Source organism: Amblyomma mixtum, chromosome 8, assembly GCF_055824585.1.
Source record: "Amblyomma mixtum isolate Tamu chromosome 8, ASM5582458v1, whole genome shotgun sequence".
NCBI lineage: Eukaryota > Metazoa > Arthropoda > Arachnida > Ixodida > Ixodidae > Amblyomma > Amblyomma mixtum.
Genome location: NC_143019.1, coordinates 53,342,061 through 53,365,575, shown reverse-complemented (window position 1 = coordinate 53,365,575; position 23,515 = coordinate 53,342,061). Strand labels below are relative to the sequence as shown.

General features: G+C 48.8%; 2 protein-coding genes across 25 annotated transcripts in view; one reads left to right on the top strand and one right to left on the bottom strand.

Moving 5' to 3' along the window:
* LOC149332453 (uncharacterized) overlaps window positions 1–23,515 on the top strand; it is a 200,834-nt gene that overhangs the window by 127,709 nt on the left and 49,610 nt on the right. For 7 of the 24 annotated variants that reach the window (XM_089558031.1, XM_089558033.1, XM_089558032.1 and 4 more), the window contains 6 exons: window positions 414–563; window positions 1,871–1,926; window positions 12,500–12,553; window positions 15,641–15,688; window positions 15,777–15,966; window positions 18,184–18,270. In XM_089558031.1, the coding sequence (XP_089414157.1) occupies window positions 414–563; window positions 1,871–1,926; window positions 12,500–12,553; window positions 15,641–15,688; window positions 15,777–15,966; window positions 18,184–18,251 (566 nt within the window). In that variant the 3' untranslated portion in view covers window positions 18,252–18,270. Of the gene's footprint in view, window positions 1–413; window positions 564–1,870; window positions 1,927–12,499; window positions 12,554–14,349; window positions 15,689–15,776; window positions 15,967–18,183; window positions 18,271–23,515 lie in introns of those variants that run through there. The other 17 variants (XM_089558022.1, XM_089558020.1, XM_089558019.1 and 14 more) reach the window with 13 other exon arrangements.
* On the bottom strand, window positions 21,423–23,011 carry LOC149332454 (uncharacterized). Its single transcript, XM_089558044.1, has one exon. It carries the CDS (start codon window positions 23,009–23,011, stop codon window positions 21,968–21,970), a length of 1,044 nt encoding a protein of 347 aa, XP_089414170.1. The 3' UTR covers window positions 21,423–21,967.

Below are 23,515 nucleotides of genomic sequence, written 5' to 3'. Positions count from 1 at the left end.
TGTTGCACTCCCCCCTCGCCCCGTGAAGAGTCGCCCAACGGTGAAAGGCCACCGGCACGCTTTATGCTTCCGCATCACAGCGGCTAGGGTGTAATCTAGGATATCGAAGCGGGGTCTGGCGCTGGTTCCGATCCACGACGGCGCCCGTGACGTAGTGCGTAAGCGCGCCATACCGTTAAGGCGGAGCTGGATATCTTTAATGGTTAACGTGCATATATACGAAACTGGTCATTCCGTACTTTACATTCATAGATCCCTGCGATCGGTTGAGCTTGTGAAGACCCAGGCTGCTCCTCTCGAGCAACCCCTCGCGGCATGTTAACTGCCACCTGCCGCAGTAAGCAATTTGTTCGCAGTCCGGTGGACTGATTATGATCATGGCACGAGGTCACGTGACTTGGGGTGAAATGCAGGAGTTCCACCAGCTCTTGATGGCACACCCGTGACTGACCGTTGTCGGGAAGTGGTGCGCAATGCGGCGGAGCCCTCCACTGCCTTCCCTGTGCAACCTCCGGAGGGCGTGATCATCACCGCCACTTTCGGTCCGGCGGCTACAGTGGCAGGTGAGTCTAGCGGGCCCCGCCACTATCGGGGCGTCCTTGGTGAGAGAGTTAACGTGAATTTCGCATATAACCTTGACCTTTTAATTTTTATGACTTCTTGGAACACGATGTCGCGGCTAGCAACATCTTTTCTATCTATTTTTATTTTTAATAATAATAAATAACCACTAACAACAACAATGAATAATATGCGCCCAGACGCGCGTACATGGGCATATTATGAGCAGGCAAAAGTACAAAGCACGCAAAGACACAGCACTTCCACCGAATGTCTGGCGGACAGTATCTATCTCCGAAGTTCACTTGATATTAAAGCACTGTCGCGCGTACAGCCCCCAGTTCACACACGTCCGAGCGGGAACTAGGGTGTCAGAGCCGAGCTTTCCTCCGAAAAAAAATTTTAGAGGTGGGACAGCGCGTTCGCGTTCGCGTGACGGCTGCCTCGGCGTTGGCCATAGGTCACGTTGTAGCGCTGAAGCATGCTGAGGGCATGAGCTTTATACTGTGTTGCGTTTGACACCCTTCTGCTTTCTTCTAGGACTCCTTCAAGGAATCCGTAAGAAAAACTCGCATTGTCCTCTCTGCATCACTTACAATGCTCTAAGGCAACCAACAATTGCAAAAACTTTTGTCTTATAGCCGTCCTCCGCCCGAACCGAGCACTCCTCCGAGCCATGCGCCCCGCCAACGCCAGCGTATGCCTAACCCTGTTTCGTAGATTCAGGTTATGCAACCAAAGCGCTTACAAGATGAGCCACGCATTCGCTCGCTTCGGAGCCTAACTGGTCCTCGCTGCAGGACTCCGCCATCGATGGCTTCATTACCGTATGGACGTCGTATTCTGCCATTATAATCTTTCTTTGACTGATTATATTGTTCAAATGTGTTTTCATGTCTCAAACGGGGCACCCAAGCGCCCCAACTTTCTTTTCTACTATAATGATTACTGAAAAACATCAAGACACAACCATAAAAAGTGGAACAGAAACACATTGTCATAAAGGAGCTGTGTGTTCGAGTCTCTGCAGTACAGTAGCATAATATTCGTTTGGCATAGTGATTCAAGAGGCACATTGTGTGCCCACAGTAAACACGTTTTCTTTAAGAAAGGTTGCCGGTCACTATTCGGATGTTTTCATCTCGATTTCACGTGAGGGTTGAGTTACCTGTGTTTACTCAGAGTGTTAAATAATTGTACGCTGTTGTACTGTTTACTCTCACTTTGCATTTACGAATAGACTCGGCTGTCTATCGGACTCCTGTACAGCCGGCAGAGTCGGTGGCCTAATTGGTATTCTCGTTTTCAGTGCAGCTACCACCGGCGCCGGCAATTTCCCCGCATTCCACCAACGTGGAGGACAACGTAAGAATCATGTTTTTTTTTTCTCTTTCCCACGCCTTAATCTTGTTGCCGTCGTGTGTAACAACATGGACAGTGGCGTGGAAGCTGTGATGCCTGCGCATGTGACGGCTGGTGATGCCGCTCTGTACTTCAATGCAAGAAAGTCTGGCCTTGAGGAAACGACCCTCCAACACAGCTTGAGGATTTCTTGGGCGCTCAGGTCTAGCCTGGTTGGTTAGGTAATAAAGCATCCCGGAATTTTCACGCGTATAGAAAAGTCATTTTGAAGTTGCAGCTCCAAGAGCGACGTAAGATGTTATTGAACAGTTCAGCTATCACTCACTACCTCCAATGGTACTAAAGAACGCAAGAGTCTTTGGAACCAAGGTTTCTTTTTTTTTGTTTTTGTTGCTGACAAGAGGCGCGACTGAGCAATCATTTTGGCTGGATCCGTTACGGAAGCGAACCGAGTGTGCGCAGTGTATATTTCCTCCATATCCTTATCCTTTCCTGTATTGCTCCCCTCTTTCTTTTCCTCTCCCTCTGCTTTTGTTCCCGCTGGCCGCAGCTCAGGTGCTTCAGGTTTCGATGGAAGATGCCGCGGCTCGCATCCATGCATTTTTATTTTTAGCAATAATAAATAGCCAATAACAACAACGGAAAGTAAGCGCCCAGACGGGCGTATATGTGCATATTAAAGGGAAATTGCAGCACTTTTTTGAGAATTTTGCGATATTCAAGGACTCAAATCTATATAGCGTGTAGGTAAAGCATGCCAAGTTGTTTTGCACTAGCATTTAAAATAGTGACGTAATCAACGATTGAATTTTTCTCTTCTCCGCAATGCACAAGAGGAATGCAGAAAAACTGAGCGTGACGTCACGGAAGGTATTATTTCCAATTACCGCTGTCGTCAGCCACACCCTGCCCTGACTCGTTAGACGCTACCAAACAACTCTCGCCAGGGTTCTCCTTCGGTGGCGTTGGTTTTTTTCCTTCAAAGCAGGCGTTTGTGCATTGTAAATATACCGATACCTTCGATGACGTCATCATGCGCCCCCCCACTTAGCGTTGTGCGCTGCGGAGAAGCTTGAAGGGCGTCCAGATTTTAATCGGCGAGTACTTCACTATTTCAAGTGCTAGCCCAAAAAGACTACGCATGCTTTACCTCCAAGTTTCACGCATTCGACCCACTTAAGCTCGTTGATTTCTAAAACCTATGCAGTTTCCCTTTAAGAGCAGACAAAAGTTTTAAGCACGCAAGGACATAGCACTTCCAAATGCCTGGCGAACAGTGTCATTCTAACTTCATATTAAGGCACTGTCGCGCATACAGCCCCACGTACACACCCCTCCGACCCGGCAATATGGTGTCAGAGCCGAGCCTACCGGCGAGATGGAATTTCAGAGGTGGGACAGCCTGTTCGCGTCCCCTTGACTTTCTCGACGATGTCGAATGGCCACGTTGTAGCGCTGAAGCAAGATGAGGGTAATGAGCTTTATATTGTGATGCGTGTGACACCCTTTCTGCTTTCTTCTAGGTGTCGGTCGGGGCCTCCGTGAGAAAAACTCCCATTCTCCTCTCTGCATCCCTGACAATGTTCTAAGGGAAACAGCAACCATTTTTTAAAACTTTTTCCTTGTAGAACACAACCGATGTTGCAAGTGTTGCGTTACTTCCACCCTACTTGCCTCCGTAGGCTTTAGGTACTCCTGAACTGCTCCGCAGCAGACACTAGAACCCATTTCCATGAATTGCGCATAATATAAATTTCCACAGAACTTCATTTAAACTGTGTTTCACCCTTCTTACCTCAATTTTTAGGGTACCCTCATTTATCATATACAAATTTGATAACGTTGTAAAACGCCATCTAAAACATTGGTCGGTCATTGAGCGTCAAAGGGCGAGACTCAGCCCTGATACCTAATATCAGTGCGTGACAAGCATGCCATCTTTTAGGACACCACCTCCCCAAGGAGGCTTCTACGTGGAACCCGTCCGATTGCGAGACCATGCTAAGGGCCTTTTAAAATCTCGAGTATATTAACCAGATCTTAACATCCACCGTTTTGAGGTCATGAGAAAAATACCCTCCTTTCGGTTATTTCGGTCACCCACTACCAGCCTCTTCCTCCGGTTCACAGACCACCATACGAATATAATTCACCCTGTGTGCTTCTTCTCCGACAATTTTGCTTCGGCCAATACTAATTGTTTCGGGAACGTTATCCATTGTAGACCACCCCGTCCTGCCCCAGGGCCTCCTACGGGACCCCCCCCCCACACTCCCCCCTTCCGAAGCCGCGTTAAGAGTAACCCAAGTTGATATACCTGTACATCCGTTGTTCGGCCATCTCGCTGACGCCCTGAACCACAAAACTGCCCTCATTTCGGCCCTCCTGCACCCGCGTTCCAAATTCTCCCAGAGTTGGCGAGACCGCCGTACGAACCCTTTTTATCTTACAATTTCAAATTTTTACTTGAGCCTAACCACCAATTACCACTCTTTTAGCGTTGACTGTGATAGGTCGAGGCATTGTGAACTTCAGATTGTGACACCTAAAGAAATGCTCACCCAAGCTGGGCCCGAATATATTTGACAACAGTAAATGATATTGGTCCCTTAGATTAACTTAAAGCTTCTGTGGAAGTGCTCACTCGAGATTTACACCGAAATACTCTGCTTAGCCCGATCAAATAACTAGCTTTACTCTCCGCGACATTATGCTGGTGGCTGAGCTGTTGGCTTATATCTTATCATGTAAGTACAACCGTCTTCACAGAGCCACCAGACCTGCATCACAGGCTTCTCCGGCCTATCGACCACCACTGCCTGCGTACAGGCCACGATAAGGCGACGTGTTCGCAGATCCATTTCCAGTGCAATATTGTCACGTTGTGGTGACTGCAGTCCGGCGAACAGGAAAACAGTGAGAATGTATTCAAAACGAAACTCCTTATCTGGGCTGAGTTGTGCCCGCCAAGAACTGAATCACTCGGCGGCGGCGTAGCAACAAGCGTGCTGCGCGGTCGTCGAACAGAATGGCCGCCGCACTCAGCCATGCTCTTTTTAAAGCTGATAGGGAATTTTCGAGATAAAAATTGTGAAGTTACTAGAGCATTCTTGAACAACGTAGAGTCGGCTCCGCCTGGATGCGATCAATCGAGATCAATCTAGGCGCTTCTTGCATCACAAAGAAAGCGATAAAGCGGCGTGCCGGCAGCTTTGAAGAATGAACAAACACTACGAACATTTGCGGCATTACTCCCCTCTCAAAGAAGCATCGACCCGATGCTTTAGTACATAATGCGGCCGCAGCCAACTATAGCGGATTCTGTAAAAAATTAACACCAAGGGTGTAAACACAATGTGCTTTAGCGGGCATAATGGGGCTTTAGACGTACGACATGGAGAACCTTTGGTTGTGCGCGGCGTCGCTAGGATGCAGTCATTTCGTCAGGGACGACTTCATAGTCCAGTTCACCTAGCCGACGAAGAACCTTGCAGCGGCGCAAAAGTTTTTCGCTCAATTCGCGGCGGCGAATGGGCGTCCTAACCCAGACTAGGTCTCCAGGCTTGTATTTCGCGTTGCGTCTTCGTAGGTTGTAGCGTCTGGCGTCGGTCCGCTGCTGGTCTTTGATCCGTAATCTGGCAAGTCTTCGGTCTTCTTCTCCGCGTTGAAGGCGATGTCGACGTTATCTTCTTCGGTAACATTGGGCAGCATGGCGTCTAACGTGGTCGTGGCCTACCTGCCATGTACGAGCCTAAAAGGCGTCATCTGGGTGGTCTCCTGCACTGCGGTGTTGTATGCGAAGACGATGTAAGGCAAGATAACATCCCACGTCTTGCGTTTGGAATCGACATACATGGCGAGCATATCAGCGATGGTTTTGTTCAGGCGCTCGGTCAGTCCGTTGGTCTGCGGATGGTATGCAGTTGTTCTTCGGTGGTAGGTTTGGCTGTAACGCAGGGTGGCTTGCGTCAGTTCCGCCGTGAATGCTGTTCCTCTGTCCGTGATGAGCACATCGGGGGCTCCGTGTCCCAGAAGAATGCATTCACGAAAAATTTGGCGACTTCTGCCGCTGTTCCACTATTAGGGCTTTTGCCTCGGCGTAGCGGGTCAGGTAGTCAGTCGCTATAATGATCCACTTATTTCGGGATGTTGACTTCGAGAAAGGGTCAAGTAAGTCCATCCCGACATGCTGAAAGAGACTTTAGGGGGGTTCAATGGGATTCAGAAATCCTGCTGGTCGAGTTGGAGGGGTCTTTCGTCGCTGACAATCTCGGCAGGTTTTCACATAATGTGCGACATCACCAGACACTCGTGGCCAGTAATATTTGTTTTGAATGCGGCGGAGGGTGCGAGAAAACTCGAGGTGTCCTGCTGTCGGCTCGCCGTGTGAAGCCTGAAGAACTTCTCCGCGCAGACTTGCACGTACAAGGAGGTAGGTTGTTTTGTTCGCTCCAAAGTTCTTCACGAGGACATCATTCTGTAAACAGAACGAAGGCAATCCTCGCTTGAACGAGGCGGGGGGTGAAGAAACCTGCCTTCCAAGTACTCGCTGAGGCATTTTAGGTCGGGGTCCGAGCGTTGCTGTTGTGCAAAAGAGCTGGAGCTGATGGGTCCCTGGAAAGCGTCCTCATCGTCATCCGGTGGCGGTGCATCTACAGGGGCTCATGACAGGCAGTCGGCGTCAGAGTGCTTGCGCCCGGACTTGTAAACGACGGCGACGTCAAACTCCTGCGGTGGCTCAGTGGTTATGGTGCTCGGCTGCTGACCCGAAAGACGCGGGTTCGATCCCGGCCGCGGCGGTTGAATATCTTTGGAGGAGAAATTCTAGAGGCCCGTGTACTGTGCGATGTCAGTGCACGTTAAAGAACCCCAGGTGGTCGAAATTTCCGGAGCCCTCCACTACGACGTCTCTCATAGCCTCAGTCGCGTTGGGACGTTAAACCCCATAAACCCAACCCAAACTCCTGGAGGCGCAGGCTGCACCGAGCGAGGCTGCCGGAGGGGTCCTTCAAACTTGCAAGCCAGAACAGCGCATGGTGATCGCTGCCCACCTTGAATGGTCGTGCGTACAGGTAGGGGCGAAATATCGACGTAGCCCAGATGACGGCAAGGCACACCTTCTCGGTTGTCGAATAATTAGCCTCGGCTTTGGACAGGGAACGGCTAGCGTATGCGATGACTTTCTCCACTCCGTCAGTTTTCTGAACGAGGACAGCGCCTAGGCCCGCACTACTTGCGTCGGTATGAATTTCAGTCTCGGCGCTTTTATCAAACTGTGCGAGGATCGGCGGGGACTGTAAACGACGCTGAAGTTCCTTGAAACTTGCGGCGCTTCGCATTTAAATGGCACGTCTGCTTTTGTCTGGTGGGTCAGTGGCTCGGCGATGCGCGAAAAGTTCTTGACAAATGGTCGGTAATACGCGCACAGTCCGAGGAATCTGTGCACAGCTTTCTTATCGGCCGGTGGCGGAAAGATTGTGATAGCAGCTGTTTTCTGCGGGTCTGGGCGTACTCCCTCCTTGCTAACGATGTGGCCTAAACGACCAGCTCTTCGTAGGCAAAGTGGAACTTGTCTGCTTTCAAGGTTAGGCCGGACGATTTGATTGCGGCTAGTACTGTTCGAAGCCTTATTAGGTGCTCCTCAAAGCTCGAGGTGAACACAACGACGTTATCTTAATATACCAGACAAATTTGCCACTTCAGGCCTGCCAGCACTGTATTCATTACTCGCTTAAATGTCGCTGGTGCGGAACAGAGACCAAACTTTTTCACCTTGAACTCGAAGAGGCAGTCTGGAGTGATGAATGCGGTCTTCTCGCGATCTCTTTCATCGACCTCAATTTGCCAGTAGCCGCTCTTGAGGTCCATCGATGAGAAACACTTAGCGTTGCAGAGCCGGTCCAATGTGTCGTCGATGCGAGGGAGAGGGTAGACGTCCTTCTTTGTGATGTTGTTCAAGCGCCGGTTATCAACGCAGAATCGAAGTGCACCGTCTTTCTTTCTCACTAGGACAACAGGTGCCGCCCAGGGGCTCTTTGAAGGCTGGATAACGTCGTCGCGCAGCATTTCTTCCACTTGGTCCCGGATGGCTTGTCGTTCTCGCGGCGACACTCGGTAGGGGCTCTGGCGGAGAGGTCGGGCGTGCTGGTCGGTTATAATGCGATGCTTGGCAATCGGCGTTTGTTGGACCTTCGGCGATGACGAGAAGCACTCGCTGTAGCTTCGAAGTAGAGTGCGGATCTGGTCTTGTCTCTTCCGGGGCAGGGCTGGGTTTATGTCGAAAGTGGGCGAGTTCTCTTGGTCAGGCGAATCTTCTACGGATGGGTTGGAGAGCGCGAAGAAGTCTCGTACGTCGGATATTTCGTCGAGGAATGCAATCGTCGTTCCTCTGTTAACGTGCCGGTATTCTTCGCTGAAGTTAGTCAGCAGTACTTCGGCTTGTCCTTTGCGGAAATGTGCGATGCCTCTTGCGATGCTGATTCCTCGGTCGAGAAGCAACTGCATGTTCTCCTCGATAATGGCTTCAGTGTTATTCGCTTCCGTGGCGCCTACGGTGATGATAACGCTTGAGCGGGGTGGGACACTCACTTGTTCCTCCAGGACACTAAGCGCAACGTGATGTTGCGGAGTTCTTATCGATGGGATGGCCTCGTCCGTGGAAAGTGTGATCATCTTGGATCGCAGGTCGATGATCGCCTGATGCTCATTAAGGAAATCCATGCCCAAGATCACTTCGCGGGAACATTGCCATAGCACTACGAAGGTCGCGGGATAGGTATGTCCCTTGAGAGTCACTCGCGCTGTGCATCGTCCTGATGGCGTAATGAGGTGGCCCCCTGCGGTGCGAATTTGTGGGCCGTCCCAAGCGGTCGTTACTTTCCTCAGCTGCGCAGCGAATGGTCCGCTCATCACCGAATAATCGGCTCCTGTGTCGACTAGAGCGGTGACTTTCCGGCCGTCGATAACCACTTCTAAATCGGATGTCCTGGCTCTCGCATTGCACGTCGTCCTCCGCGTCGGGTCACGGCTTCATCGGGTATGTGAATCGTAGGTGGGGCGTTTGGGCGAAGCTTTTCTTGATGGCGGCGTTGTTTTGAAGGTGGTTCGCGTCGTGGTCGAGGTTGTCGTTGTATGCGGCGTCGGTGTAGTGGGTGCGGCGTCTTCATACGGTAGGCAACCTCCTCGGCAGGCAACCTTACCTCTATAGGTTCCTTTGTTTAGTTTCCTCTACGGGGGCTAGGGGGCCTTCCTAGAACAGCCGCAGCGTAGGTGCGGCCCGGTGATGCAAAACGTGCGGTGGACGGCGGCCGCGAGCGGGGAAGACGGCTTGACGACACGTACTCCCCTCTGTGCAGGTAGTCGTTGATCTCCCGTGGTCGCTGGCCGGGGAATGGCCGTGGGGCGTCGATGGTGAAACCTCGCAGGCCGACGCGTCTGTACGGGCCGTGGCGAAGTACATGACCGGCTTCGCTGCAGTGGAAGCACAGCGGCCGGTTGTCGGAAGTCTTCCAGGCGTCGCACTTCCTGGGGCTGGGGCGTCGTTCGTAGGCTGAGCGGGCGGCGTCAGGGGGGGGGGGGGGGGGGGGGCGGCGTTTGGGAACAGCTGGTTCACGTCGAAGAGGCGGACTTCGGCTCTATGGTTGGGGCTGAGGTCTGCGTACTGCAGCGGCGTAGGTTAAGGCTGGAGTTTCTGCTAAAGGCGAAAATGACGGGGCGCCAAGCGCATGCTGCACTTCTTAGCGTACGATTTCTTCAAGGGTCGCAACTTGAGGGTGATTTGAAGGCTGTAATAGGAGACGCAACTCTTCTCGTACAATTTCACGGATGACATCCCGAAGGTTGCCTCCGAATGCTGCGCCATCCGAGAAGGTTGTGGAGGTCACTTGGAACTGTCGATGGAAATTGCGGGCTCGTGCTTCCAAAGCTTTCTCAATGGCGGCTGCGTCACTGGTGAATTCAGCGACAGCCTTGGGTGGATTGCGGGTCAAAGCAACGAAAAGTGCCTTTTTAGCACCACTCATCAGAAGCTCCACCCTCTTTTCCTCTGTCATGTCAGGATCGACTCATCGAAAAAGGCGCTTCATGTCTTCTACGGATGCGGACACTGACTCGTTCGGGTGTTGGATGCGTGACAGTAGAAGCAGCTGAGCTTTTTCTTTCATGATGATGCTCGTGAAGGCCTTCAGGAACTCCCGCTTGAATAATTCCCACGTCGCTAGTGAAGCTTCGTGGTTTCCGAACCAAATTCTCGCTGGTCCTTGCAAGGCGAAGAAAACATGGCTCACTTTAGACTGGTCGTCCCAACTGTTGAACACGGCGACACGCTCAAACTGCTCCAGCCATTCTTCAGGATCCTCGCCCGCTGAAGTGTTGAACGTGGGTGGCAGTCGGGGCTGGTGTAAAATAATGGGGGCTGGTGTCGCAGCCATTGGTGACGTCGAAATTGAGGAGTCCTTCTTCGCTCGCGTGCGGTCTGGTGCCAGTCCGAATTCTGGTGCACTCCTCGGGAGACGACGGCTGCTTCTTCCTTCGCCTTCGGTCGGGACGGCTTCCGCGGCTTTCTCGTGATCTTCTTCGAGACGGCTCCGGCTCCTTTGACAGCTCCCAGGGGGTGAGGGCGACAGGGACATCCGTTAGCACCTCCACCAAATGGCAAGTTGTGGTGACTGCAGTCCAACGAACCAGCAAACAGCGAGAATGACTTCGAAACGAAACTCTTTATTTTGGCTGACTTGCGCCCGCCCGACTTGCGCTGAATCACTCGGCGGTGGCGCAGCAACAAGCGTGCTGGGCGTCGTCGAACAGAATGACTGCCGCTCTCGGCCGTGCTCTCTTTAAAGCGGTTAGCGAACCTTCGAGATAAAGGTTGTAAAGTTACTAGGACACTCTGGAACAACGTAGAGCAGGCTCCGCCTGGATGCGATCCATCGAGATGAATCTAGGTGCGCCTTTCATCACAAACAAAGCGATAAAGCGGCGTGCCGGCAGCTTTGAAGAATGAACAAACAAATACTACAAACATTCTCAGGAATATCTACTGTTGTTCATACGTGGTAATATTACTTTCTATGATTTCTTTTTATCAGATCTGAACTGTTTCTCTCATGCTACGAAAAGCCAGTCTACCTAGACGCTCCTTCTGCAAAACGTCAACGCTGACTGGGGACGAGCAAGTGCAGTTTAGCATTTTTTGGGAATAGCCAGGAATTGAGATCTGCGAGGCGGCACTGGACGCACATTAACACCCGCACATCTCAAGCTTCTGTATCTGAAGTTGAGGTCGACATCTCGGTTGTGGAGGAGCGTGCCATTCACAACACTGCAACCCCTTCTCGGAGAACTACAAAAATATATTCGAGCCGCCTATTGCGTGCAAAGTGCCGTCAACTCGGCTCCATATTCTGCTGTCTTCTGTTGTTCTATAGCTTTTTCTCAACTTTTTGAACCACTAATCAACATAACTAAGACAGGAAGGTCCAGGAAATATACTGCTCTAGTGTACTCAACACATTAGCAAATCATACGGAATTGATCTTCAACTCGACGTCGTATTTATCATAGGTCCAAAAATGCCACATTATTACTGACATGTTACCACGGCATATTTCCAACTGACAAGTTAAAACAGCATAATTGCAATGCCAGCTAACATTATGAAATGTTCATCTCTGTTCTCGTACAATTTTTATTTGTGTAGTGATTTGCTCTCCCCTGTAACAGAAAGCGGACAAACAACTGCATTGCGTTTTCTACGAAGGCTCACATGTCTAGCGGCGCAATCGCAAAAATAACACTCTGCATAAGGCAAGGGTAGCACAGCAGAAAATCTACGAGCGTCATTTTTCCAACCATGGGGCAGCACTCAAAATTAGGCACTCAGGTGAAATGCTAAATAAAGTTCCTGCTATTTCGCGTGAACACTGGAAAAACCCGTGCAGAAAAGTGCACCACCATTGACAAATATATGAGAAGCCACGAGTGTTTAACATGTACACTCTTTGCCAAAAGTAACCGGGCAACAGTCGTTCCTTTCTTAACCACGTAGCCAAGCACGTATGGCAGCCCCTAAGCTCTTAATGTGTCTAGACTAAGGTGAGCCCTCGTCCTCACGTTTTGACACCGTTCGGTCTTTAGGGCTGCTGTAGGTGTTCAGTTAGACAGTTCAGAAACAAAAACGAGCTGCTCAGTTACTTTTGGCAAAGGGGGTACGTTTAAAGTTGCTTTGATTGTACGCACTTTCGTGCATCCTTGAGGAGCTTTGTGTTCCAGTCTGTACAGTACAGTTACATAATATTCTTTTAGCATTAGTCGTACAAGAGGCACATTGTGTGTCCCGCAGTAAACACGCTTTCTTCGAGAAATGTTGCCTGTCACTATTCGTATGTTTTCATCTCGATTTCAGGGGAGGGTTAATTGCGTTGCATGTGTTTACCCAGAGTGTTTACTCAGAGAGTAATCGGGCGCTGTTGCACTGCTTTTTCTCACTTTGGCTTTACGAATAGACACAGCTGTCCGTCGGACAACAGTACAGCCGGCAGAGCCGCCGGCCTAATTGATATTCTCGTTTTCATTGCAGCTTCCGTCGCCGCCTCCCCTTGCCTCCACGAGCCTGAGCAGCTGGGGGGAAACCGTAAGAACCATCTGTTTTTGTTTTCTTTCCCCCCACACATTAATCTTGTTGCCGTCGTGTGTATAATGGACAGTGGCGTGGAAGCTGTGGTGCCAGCGCATTTGTCGGCTGGTGATATCACTCTGTCCTTCAGAGTGAGAGAGTCTGGCCTTCAGGCCCCGACCCTCCAACAAAGCTTGAACATTTCGTGGAAGCTCAGCTCTAGCATGGTTTGGTGAGGTAATAAAGCAGTCTGGAATTTCTACGCGTCTAGAAAAGTAATTTCGAAATTGCAGCTCCAAGAGCGACGTAAAATATTATTGAACAGTTCACCTATCAATCACTACCTTCAGTGGTACTAAAGAACGCAAGAGTGTTTGGAACCAAGGTCTCTTTTTCTGTTTTTGTTGCTGTTGGAAGGCGCGACTGAGCAATCATTTTAGATGTGTCCGTTACGGAAGCGAACCCAGGAGCCCTACATATCGCGTGCGATGCTCTACCAATTGTGCTATACGCCAGTGGTTGCCGCCTGTTCTGCCTTCGTAGATATTTTGAGGGGCTTACATTTTAATGCAGTGACCGCTGTCACGCCCAAGCGTAGTGCCGCATGCGGAACCCCATTTCAAGGGAGCAGTTTAAAAATGTTAGCGGTTTAAAAACTCAGACAGGACGCTCGACGCAATGGTTGTGCTTGGAAGTGGTCAGTAATCCTAAATGTGAGGATACACTTGGTTTTTAGTACCCGTGAAAGTAGGGTTGTGCAATCCACAGTTACCTGTGGATTGCACAACATAGCCTAGCACACCTGCAACGTGTACGAACGCTCGCATGCAATCCTAGAAGGAACGCTGTGCAGTAGCGAAGAGAGAAAAATAAGGCTCTTGGGTTTCTGTCCAACTTGCGGGCAATGAACACGGGCAGGGTGTGTTGCTGGTCAATTTGGTTTGACATCAGTGCTCTGTGTGTTTCGTCCTTCCTTTGTCCCTCGTCGGTCAGCGCTGCATGTTCAGGTTGCGGACAATGCCACGATGACCAATAAGACGCAAAAAAGAAAAAGAAAACGACGAGTCGAACCTGAATTTTTCGCTCCTAGACTCGGTTAACACTTAAAAGATTAACTCGGTAAAACGCACAAAACGTTAGGAATGTAGTATATCCGGTACTTGTGCACAGTGTACACTGCCGCCTTACCTCTATACTTTCCTCTATCGCTCCCCCTATTTTTCCCTCTCCCTGTGCTTTTATTCCCGCTAGCCGCAGCTCGGGTGCTTAGGTTTCGGTGACAGGTGCCGCGGCTAGCAACATCTTTTCCTGGCATTTTTATTTTTATCAATAATGAATAGCCACTAACAACAACAACGGAAAGTATGCGCCCAGACGCGCGTTCATGTGCATGTCTTGAACATGCAAAAGTAAAAGCACGCAAGAGCAAAGCACTTCCGAATCTCTCGCGAACAATCTCTTTCTCTGAAGTTCACTTGATATTAAGCCACTGTCGCTAGTTCAGCCGCAAGTTCGCACCCTCCGAGCGGGCACTGTGGTGTCAGAGCCGAGCTTTCTTCCCAGAAGGAATTTGAGAGGCGGGACAGCGCGCCGCGTTAGCGTGGCTGCTGCCTTGACGGTGTCGAACGGTCACGTTGTAGCGCTGAAGGAAGTTGAGGGATGCGCATTATACTGTTATGCGCGTGAAACCATTTCAGCTTTCTTCTAGGAGTACTTGAGGGCCTACGTAACGAAACACTCACATTATCCTCTCTGTATCACCGACAATGCTCTACGGCAAGCAACAACCATTTTTTAAAACTTCTGTCTTGTAGGAAGTCCCCAGGAGCCCCGAGGGCTCCTCCGAACCCTCCACACCTTTGGACCCCAGGTGTTCGAAATTTCCGGAGCCCTCCACTACGGCGTCTCTCATAGCCTTAGTCGCTTTGGGACGTTAAACCCCATAAACCAACCAACCTGTTTCGTGGATTCAGGTTATGCAACCGAGGCGGTTACAAGATGAACCACGCATTCGCTCGCTTCGGACCCTAACTGGTCCTCCCTGCCGGACTCTGCCATCGATGGCTTGACCACCGTATGAACGTCGTATTCTCGCATTATAAACTCTCTTGGACTGATGATATAATTCAATTGTGATGACTTAGTTCAAATGTGATTACAGCAAACAGCAAGACGCATCCAGAAAATGTGGTACAAAAACATTCTCAACAAGTAGTTAAAAACAGACGGTCCCGGAGATTTTAAAGCTATTCTACCGGAGCACCACAAGGCTTGACCAGCTTTTCGGAAAATATCAAAGAATGAAATTTCAAAGTTTGAACCAGAATAGAAAGGGGCATACAAAGTGCATCGAAGAGGGCACGTCGTACAGCAAACATCAATAGAGATACGAACAACCTTTACGTAATATTACGAAAAACACTGTCTCAAACACTAGATTACAGGCAGAAAAACTAACATACTGTAATCGGAGAATACGGCGCACGCATTGTCTGGTACAAATGTCTCGCGGATGCGCGAAAGTAAATTCAGACACATATGGGCCGAGCTTTACAACTATCATCTGATTTCACTGCGACGTAGGAGGACGTGATCGCGACCTTCACTGACCACTCTTGCACGGAGCTTAACGGCATGTCGGGGCCCCGTTGTTCCCGGTGTTACGTCACTTCCACACTACTTGCCTTCGCAGGCATTACGTTCTCCTGAACTGCCCCGCAGCCGACACTAGAAGACGTTTCGAATAATTGCGCATAATCTGAATTCCCAGAAAGCTTCACTTAAACTCTGTTTCACCGCTCTTATCTCAACTTTTATAACTTCCTCATTTATCATATACAATATCGATAACGTTGTAAAACACCACATAAAATATTCATGTGTCATGAAGGGTCAAAGAGCAACACTTAGCCCTAATGCCTGATACCAGTGCCTTATAAGGATGCCATCTTTTAGGCCACCACTCCCCTCTGAGAGTGATTTCCCCTGGACCCCGTCCGGTGGCGAGAGCGCTGTAAGGGTTTTTCAAATCTCCAGTATGCTGACAAGATGTGAACATCCACACTTTTACACCAAGAAAAAATTTCCCTCGTTTCTGTCATTTAGTTCTCAAGATCCCCGTCACCAGCTGGTTCCGCGGGTTGGTGCACCACGGTAAGAATATATGTCACCCTGTGTACGTACTTACTGACAATTTTCCTGAAGCCCATACTAATTTTTTCGGGAATGTTTTATCTTCTAGACGCCACCTCCATTAGCGGAATCCTCAAGGACAGCCCTCCCTTCTGAGGCGACGGTAAGAGTAAACCAAATTGATATACCTCCGCATCCGTTCGTCGGCCATCTCGCTGATGCCCTGAACCACAGAACTGCACTCCTTTCGGCCCTCCTGCACCCTCGTTCCAAAGTTCTCCACATGTGGCGAGACCGCTGTACGAACCTTTTTATCTTCCGATCTCAAATTTTTTACTTGCGGCTAGCTACCATTTATCAGTCCTTTAGCATTAACTGATGATAGGTGGAGCCATTGTGAACTTCGTCAAGCAATGAATGTGACCCCCTAAAGAAATGCTTATGCAAACTGGGCACGAATACAGTTGACTGAAGTAAATCGTATTGGTCCCTTGGCGTGAAGCTCCTCCCTCGTGTGACGCAGCTTTTGCGTATGGCCCTCTGCCTTTACAAGAGTGCACAGCGAGCGGCGGCGCGGATGAATTTTCGTTCTCGGCAGCGTTTTCCTTCTTGGCGCGCGAAACCGATGAATCACTGTTCGGTCGGCGAGAAAGTAGCGCTACTTCTTTAAGCTATTGCTTCTACAGATGGTGGAAAGACGCTATGCCGCTCGCTGTGCACTCTTGCAAGGCAGAGGGCAATACGCAACAGCTGCGTCACTCGACGGAGGTGCTTCACGCCGAGAGCTGCGGTCTCGCATGCGTAATTAGACGAACTGGGCCGAAATTTTAGACGTGCGTATCTCAGGGCACAGGCGTGTTACTAAAATTGTAGAAAATGGTATAGCCCTCAAAAGCAAATGCCCCAAGTTCTAAAATATAAATATGCATGCTTACATAAGGCAATAAATAGTTAATTTATTTTTAGCTAATTACTGAATTCATGCAGACAAAAATTACCCCAATTTGTCTCCGCCTGGCCGCATTACCAACGAGCAAAAGCGGCACTAGCGTACGGCTTTTCGCATTTTTTAAAAAAAATCAGTAAAGTCTAAGTTTTAACGTCCTGTATATTCGAGCCATCTACTGCGGGCAGACTGCCGCGGCCTGGACATCTGTTGGCATCAAATTTGCTTATTTACAATTTTTCGCTAGTTCGCAAAACCGCATTAACAGCATTTAAACTCTCTTTTTCGATCATGTTTTTTTTTTTTTTTTCATTCGAGACTGTGGTAAAATGTATTCGCCTGTTTACACATGTTATGTTGCTATGCACTGCTGTGTACAACCCGGTTTTCGCTCTTTTCGTCTATTCCGCTGCTTCGTACATATTGGAATCCAGCGCTTTCTATACCACAATGATTTGCACCTAATGCTTTGATCAATCCCTGTGGTTGTTGCTGGGCAAAGTTATAATGTCTGTTACTTGAAACAAGTTTGAGTAGAGGAAAATGACGAGTTTATTTCATAAAAACAGCGCTCGCATTCTGTGTCACATTCCCTTCTAATAATCTTTCCAAGTTAGGTGGTGTAGAAAAGCATGTTGTGAGTGCTACGTTTTTCATCGGTTATTACCTCAATAGGGCCTGGTAATACAGACTGATTCAGTAGTCCGGAAATTAGCCCACACTCTGCCTGTCAGATTCAAAACCAGTCTCCTCGATGGTATGGTCGCTACGGTCAAGCTTGCCTTCCTGCGCGCCAATACACTGAATTAAGGTCAGGAATACCTTAAACGGCATCTCAGGAATTTTTTTTACCTTCACGCATTTTACCAAAACTCTCCCGGCACGTGCTTCAGAGTCTTCTAACGCTTTGTGCAGAATTTGGCCGCTGGGGGGTGTTTTCGTTCGGCGCAAATTTATTGTAAATTTCCCCGCATGGTGGCGTGAATCAGCTCAATTTCTGCGGGCCACCTTCCGTGCGGCGCATCGTGAACTGCACGCCCGGCGATAGTCGCTCTGAGCTTGCTGCAAAAAAAAAACTGTCGGCTTAGCTAACCAATAAGGACGCAAGGTTTTTTTGACGGTATCCGTGGCGTCTCACACGGTCAAAATCTTTTGATTTGGTTTGAATTTCCCGTCTTTTATACGGTGTTCTGGTGTTTTATAACTGTTTTTCTCAACGTTTTGAACCACTATTCTTTGGAACTATGACATGAAGGTCCAGGAACTGCAATGCGATAGTCAACTCAACATGTTAGGAAATCCCCCGGAATTGATCTTTCAGTCCAACTCGTATCTAGCTTACGTCCTAAAATGCCATATTATGACTGGGACTTAACGCGGCGTATTTCCTCTGCAAGCTAACATTATTAAATATTCATCTCTCTATTTTGGTGTAAAGTTTATTTGTGGTGGTGATTTCCTCTTGCACATCTCTCATTTTTGCAGAGTTCTTCAGGCATGTTCATGTTCATGGGACTTTCTGTGTTAGACACTGTGATTAGTCTTGTTTATTTTGTTCTGTATGCTTTAGGTGAGCTGAAAGGCGTTTATGGTGTGCTACTGGAGAATTGTGGGGGCCTTTCCTACGAGTATGAGTGACTGCTACGAAAGCCTAAAGGTAAGAGACGTTTATTAACATGTGTAAAGGAAACTAAATGTCTGAGTAACCATCCTAGTTAAAATTGAAGATGGGTACAATGATGGAATTATATAATTAATGCAGAATGTTGCCTCACCATTGCCTGTAACAACTGCCATGCAACTTTGGGCAACAAAATGTCATGTTACTGTAACAGTGCGCGAAGTACGTTATGATGTTTCAGAATTACGTCACATTAACTTCGCTCCGCTGGAGTGTGTCACTGGCTCTAAACTGAAGGCATCATGAGGGGGGTCATGAAGGCATCGGGAAGCTCACTGAAAGTCGCTCTCATCTTTATGTGTGCGCAGCGTGATGACATTTTCAGGTTCTTAATGTTTCTGTGTGGCAGTTGCTCGTACATGATTGATTGTTGATTTGATCGCCGTGGAAATGCTTGATGCGGTAACTGCGTGTATTAATGCACTGTCAAAAAAGTGGCGCTTTGCGATCTATTGCTTCGAAAGTTGCTCTGCGCTTCCTTCACCTTTGCAGAGTATGCAAACGGTCCTTTTTTTCGTGTAAGGTGTGCGTATGTTTTGCCTGACTGCTGACACAGATTAAGCGGCAACATTATTTTGTGTACTTCTTGTCAATCCAACGTCAGGATAACGTCACTGACATTTGAAACTATTTTGCACTGCTTGGGTAGCAACTGAATGATAAAGGATTATCTTACCTGGATACCAGTACAAATCTTGATGATATGATCACAGCTTATCAGATTGTTGAGGTGATAATTTTTTAGGTGCCCCATGCAAAGTCGATTATGGATACTGTGTTAAGCTTTGATATGGAGCAATCGGTTTTTCAAGGTGGGACAGATGATAGAAATGGGTGAACCATTGGCACCTACCCAGCTGCAGACAGGGCAACCTGTTTCAGTAGAGTGCTCCCATCACATACTGACAATGCTCATTGCTCATCCTTTGCTCCCCTGCCACCTCGATTCCTTCTTCCATTTCTTGTCCATGAGCCAGAAAGGTCACAAGGTGGCAGTCGTGTCCCTGATAAGCCTCTATATTACTTCTCGCAGCTCATTGGCGCATGAAAAGGAACTGCTGCTGCCATCATTTGTTTGCACACCACTTGGTCACTCGCATAGAATTAAAATGCATTTTGATAGTGCGTAACGAACTTTATTTGCATGTGCACTGAGAAATTTCATTTCTTGCAATTGGCATATATGTCTTGAAAGTGGAAAGAGAGTTCTTTCAAAGTGGCCCTGACCAGGTTTGCACGTTTGAGTGAAAACCATTGCTTTTTGGCCGCTAGATAATGCATGCATAAGTTTTGCCTTCTTTCTGAGAAATGAACCAGTTGGAAGTTAAGCGCATGCATGCCTTATATGTTACTTGTTTGTCCTCGTCTTACGCAGGTACCTGTTTTCGAGAATGAGATTTCCAGCTTGCTTCGGCATTTCTGCCACTGGTCATTTGCTCAGCATGCGGTTTCAACCGATGTTTGTAGATATACTTCAGTTTCGAAACTCTTCGGCGCGCCCACAGGGAAGAGCCAGCCTGCTGTTGCTGTTACCACCCCTGCGGCGCGGCGGTTGAGGGTTGAGCTATCAAACAAAGCGTCGTCCGCTAGTACCCAACATTGGTCTCACGCAGGGCGTTCAGAGATCGCGTGTATAATGTTCGTTTTGCAACCTTCTTCAACAACTGGGCACTATTTTCATTAAGCTCAATTGTTTTGTTGCATGTCTAAGAGCTTTATGCAGGTTGCCTTTTGGTTTATTGGTTTATTGGGGTTTTACGTGCCGAAGCAACTCAGGCTATGAGGGGCGCCGTAGTGAAGGGCTCCGGAAATTTCGACCACCTGGGGTTCTATATGGAACACATTATGGTATGAAGCATATGAAGCAAGGTGAAGCAAGGTGAAGGTGGGGTATGGAACACATTGTGGAAGCATAAAACAAGAAACCGCGCGCTTTTGGATTGTGATATTTTGAAGGGGGTGGTTGGCCATCTTGGTTTCATCAAATATGGTATCTTAGGACGAGTTTTGCATGAGGTACAAACCTATACTTCATGATGAATTTTTGTGGCAGTGGAGCGGATGGTGCGGAGCCGAAACACGCCTTCTCGTCCAATGCAGTGGAATATAGTCCCCGCTTGCAGTTGTTAGCTTTAGTTTTTTCTTGAAACATAGCGTATTGTCAGTGGATTTTTTAAAGGGATATTTCTAACACAACTCCACACTTTCAACGTTAGAAAATCAAGAAAAAAGCAGCTTTTTAGATTACGACTTGGTTAGGCTTGTTTTGTTACAAGAAGCTTCCACAGGTGGTGCCAGCTACACTGGCAACAGACGGAAGCTACCGCAGAGAGAGCAACGTGTCAGGTGGCGAGGTGCACTGTCATGCAGCTGAACTATGTGGCAGAATGACATAGTTGGACATTTAGCCCCTGTAGCCTTCTCTTGATGCGGGGCGCTTTGGTGACCTAAAGTGCGGTGAGGCGAAAGCCTTAAGCGCTGTGTTGCTGCTTGTGTCCACTGATGTGTGGTCAAGATGTTTCGCTTCACCTGTAAGAGTGGAACGCGACAGGGTCTTGCAACACTGCCAGGGAGTCCACAGAACGCCATCGCCCGTTCGGCTCTACGCCTTGCTCGTCGGTAGATTGGTTTTTGAGGAAAGGAAATGTATCTGTCTCACAAATCTCGGTGGACACCTGAACCTCGCCGTAAGGGAAGGGAGGAAGATGTTAGTGAACGAAGAGACCGTATTCACTGGACGCGCCTTTGTTCATTCCAAACCACCTAGCTGGCATGGCGGAGTGGTTAGCGACTCGTCTCGCACTCCGGAGACCCTGGTTCGATTCCCCAAGTCGACCAATTTCCTACTCGGTTTTATTTATCTGGTCTGACTAGAAAGGTTAATTAAGCAATTAACTAAACTCAGTCCCACTTATCTCGAGTTTCACTATACGATCCCTTTAATTGGTTTCGTGGTAACTAGCCAAAGTACAATTGGCCCCGTTTGAAATTCGCACACTCTGACGTCACGACCATTTCGACCAATTGAAAAGCGTGATATTTCTGTCGACAAGTCCTGCTTACAACGATGAGGCATTAAAGGCTTCCGCCTTAATACACTTAATTTAACATGTTTTGACAATTTGCAGTGCCTTGTAGTAAAGTGTGGTGTGTTGGTTTTTATGGTACATAAGCAACTGAGTCCGTCATGCGCCAGACACGATAGTAATGAGAAAGAAAAACATTACAGCCGAGTCAGTGTATTAAAGCACCGTGCAATATTAAATACTGCAAAGCATTCAGAAACTGCCGCCTTCAGTACGTGTAAGTCTGGCAGTGTATGCCACTCGTAAGATATGACAGCATAGCCATGTCATTCAAGCTTTTCCTGTCTTGCATTCATGCTATGTTGTAGCATAGAGCATGAATCGACTAAGTGATAATACATGTGGTTAATGAGCTGTGCTAATGCAAGACCCACAACAAAAACAGTGACCAGTGATGGAAGTGTTGTGGTAAATTGGATGTCGCAAGAGCATGCACTTTTCTGCTAAGATCCTTCACTAATGCCCTTACTGCAGCCCATCCAGGTTGTTGATGTTGTTGATAAACCTTTATTTTCCATCAGAATGGAGGCCCCCTACTCCCTACCTCCGGCACGCAGGCCGAGGGGCAGGGGCCGGGACCTCCGCGACTAGAGACAGGCAAGGAGCGTCTGGCTCCTCGCGGCAGCTATCGCCAGATGGACCGCTTTCTTCTGCACGACGGGGTCCGTGCTTTGCAGAAGGGTTTCCCAGGCCTCTCTACTGTCTATTTTCTCTCGGAACCCTGGAGAATCCGCACATTCCCAAATCACATGGTCGAGGGTCCCCCTCTCCCCGCACTTCCTACACTTATCATCAATATCCTCATTTTTTAAGACATGCGATGCCCACACTGGGTGTATGAATTTTTTAGCCTGTAGTCTCCTCCAGGCCGTAGCCTCTGTGTTAGCGAGCTCTTTGTCCGGGGGAGGAAAGTGTCTCCTGTGTAGTTTGTAATTTTCCACTATTTCTGTGTAATTTATCAGTCTCTCGTCCAGTTCCTTGTTATCGGGCGGTCCTGCCGCGGCTCGGAAGTAGAGATCTCGAGCCAGGGCGTTTGCCGCCTCGTTTCGTGGAACTGTCTCGTGAGTTGGTGTCCAAACGGGACTAATTATTCTATTTATTCTGCGTCCCTCTAGGATTCGCGGTGCTTCCTGTGTTATTCTGCCTCGGGCATAATTTTGGATAGCAGTCTTGCTATCGCTAATTATATATTGTGCCTCCGTTCCCACGCAAGCGAGCGCTATTGCAACTTCTTCAGCCGGCTCTGGATTTCGACTGCGTATGGTTGCGGAAGAGACAGCTGTACCCCGGCCACTAACGACCGTTGCCACCGCTGCTCCCAGTTTCCCGCTAGCCGCATCCGTGTAGGCCACTGCTTTCTCATTCATTTCGCCGAAGCGTTTGGTGAGCGCCTCAGATCTCTTTCCCCTCCTTTCTTTGTGAAATGTAGGGTGCATGTTTCTGGGTAAAGGATCTACCCTGATTTTTTCTCTGATGTCCCTTGGGATGTCCCGCTTTTCTAGAATACCCCTTTCCGTCTGGAGTCCTACCATGGTTAGAATCGCCCTTCCTGTGTTTGATTGGCTTAATCTGTCTCGCTGCGCCGTTCTCGTGGCTTCAGCAATCTCTCTCCATGTATTCTGAATACCCATGTTTAGGAGTCTTTCCGTGGAGGTGCTTATGGGCAGGCCTAGAGCCCGTTTGTAGCATCCCCTTATGATCGTGTCTAGTTTATCCCGTTCTGAGGCGCGGATCTTCAAGTAGGGTGTAGCATAGCTTATCCGGCTGATAACGTATGCTTTCACCAACTTGATCAAGCTTTTCTCTCTTAGCCCTCGTCCTTTGAGTGCTATTCTTCTAAATATCCCTATGGCTTGGGCCGCATATCCCTCGAGCTTCTTCAGGGTTTCCCCGTTGTATCCGTCGCTCTGAATATGCAGTCCTAATATTCTAATCCTATGCACCATCGGCACGGGGTTTCCTCCGACCGTGATGTTGAAGTTGTTACTCTGTTTGAGCCTCAAGTGCTGAGGGTTATACACCAGAAGCTCGGATTTCTCTGGTGAGCACGCTAGCCCTCTATTCGCTGCGTAGTTTACCACTACGTCCGCTGCCTCCTGTAGTTTATGCTCTATTTCGGCATCGCTGCCCTGGTT

Excerpts from the sequence above, each read along its gene's own strand:
- LOC149332454 (XM_089558044.1), bottom strand. The coding sequence starts at position 23,011 with ATGGGTATTCAGAATACATGGAGAGAGATTGCTGAAGCCACGAGAACG.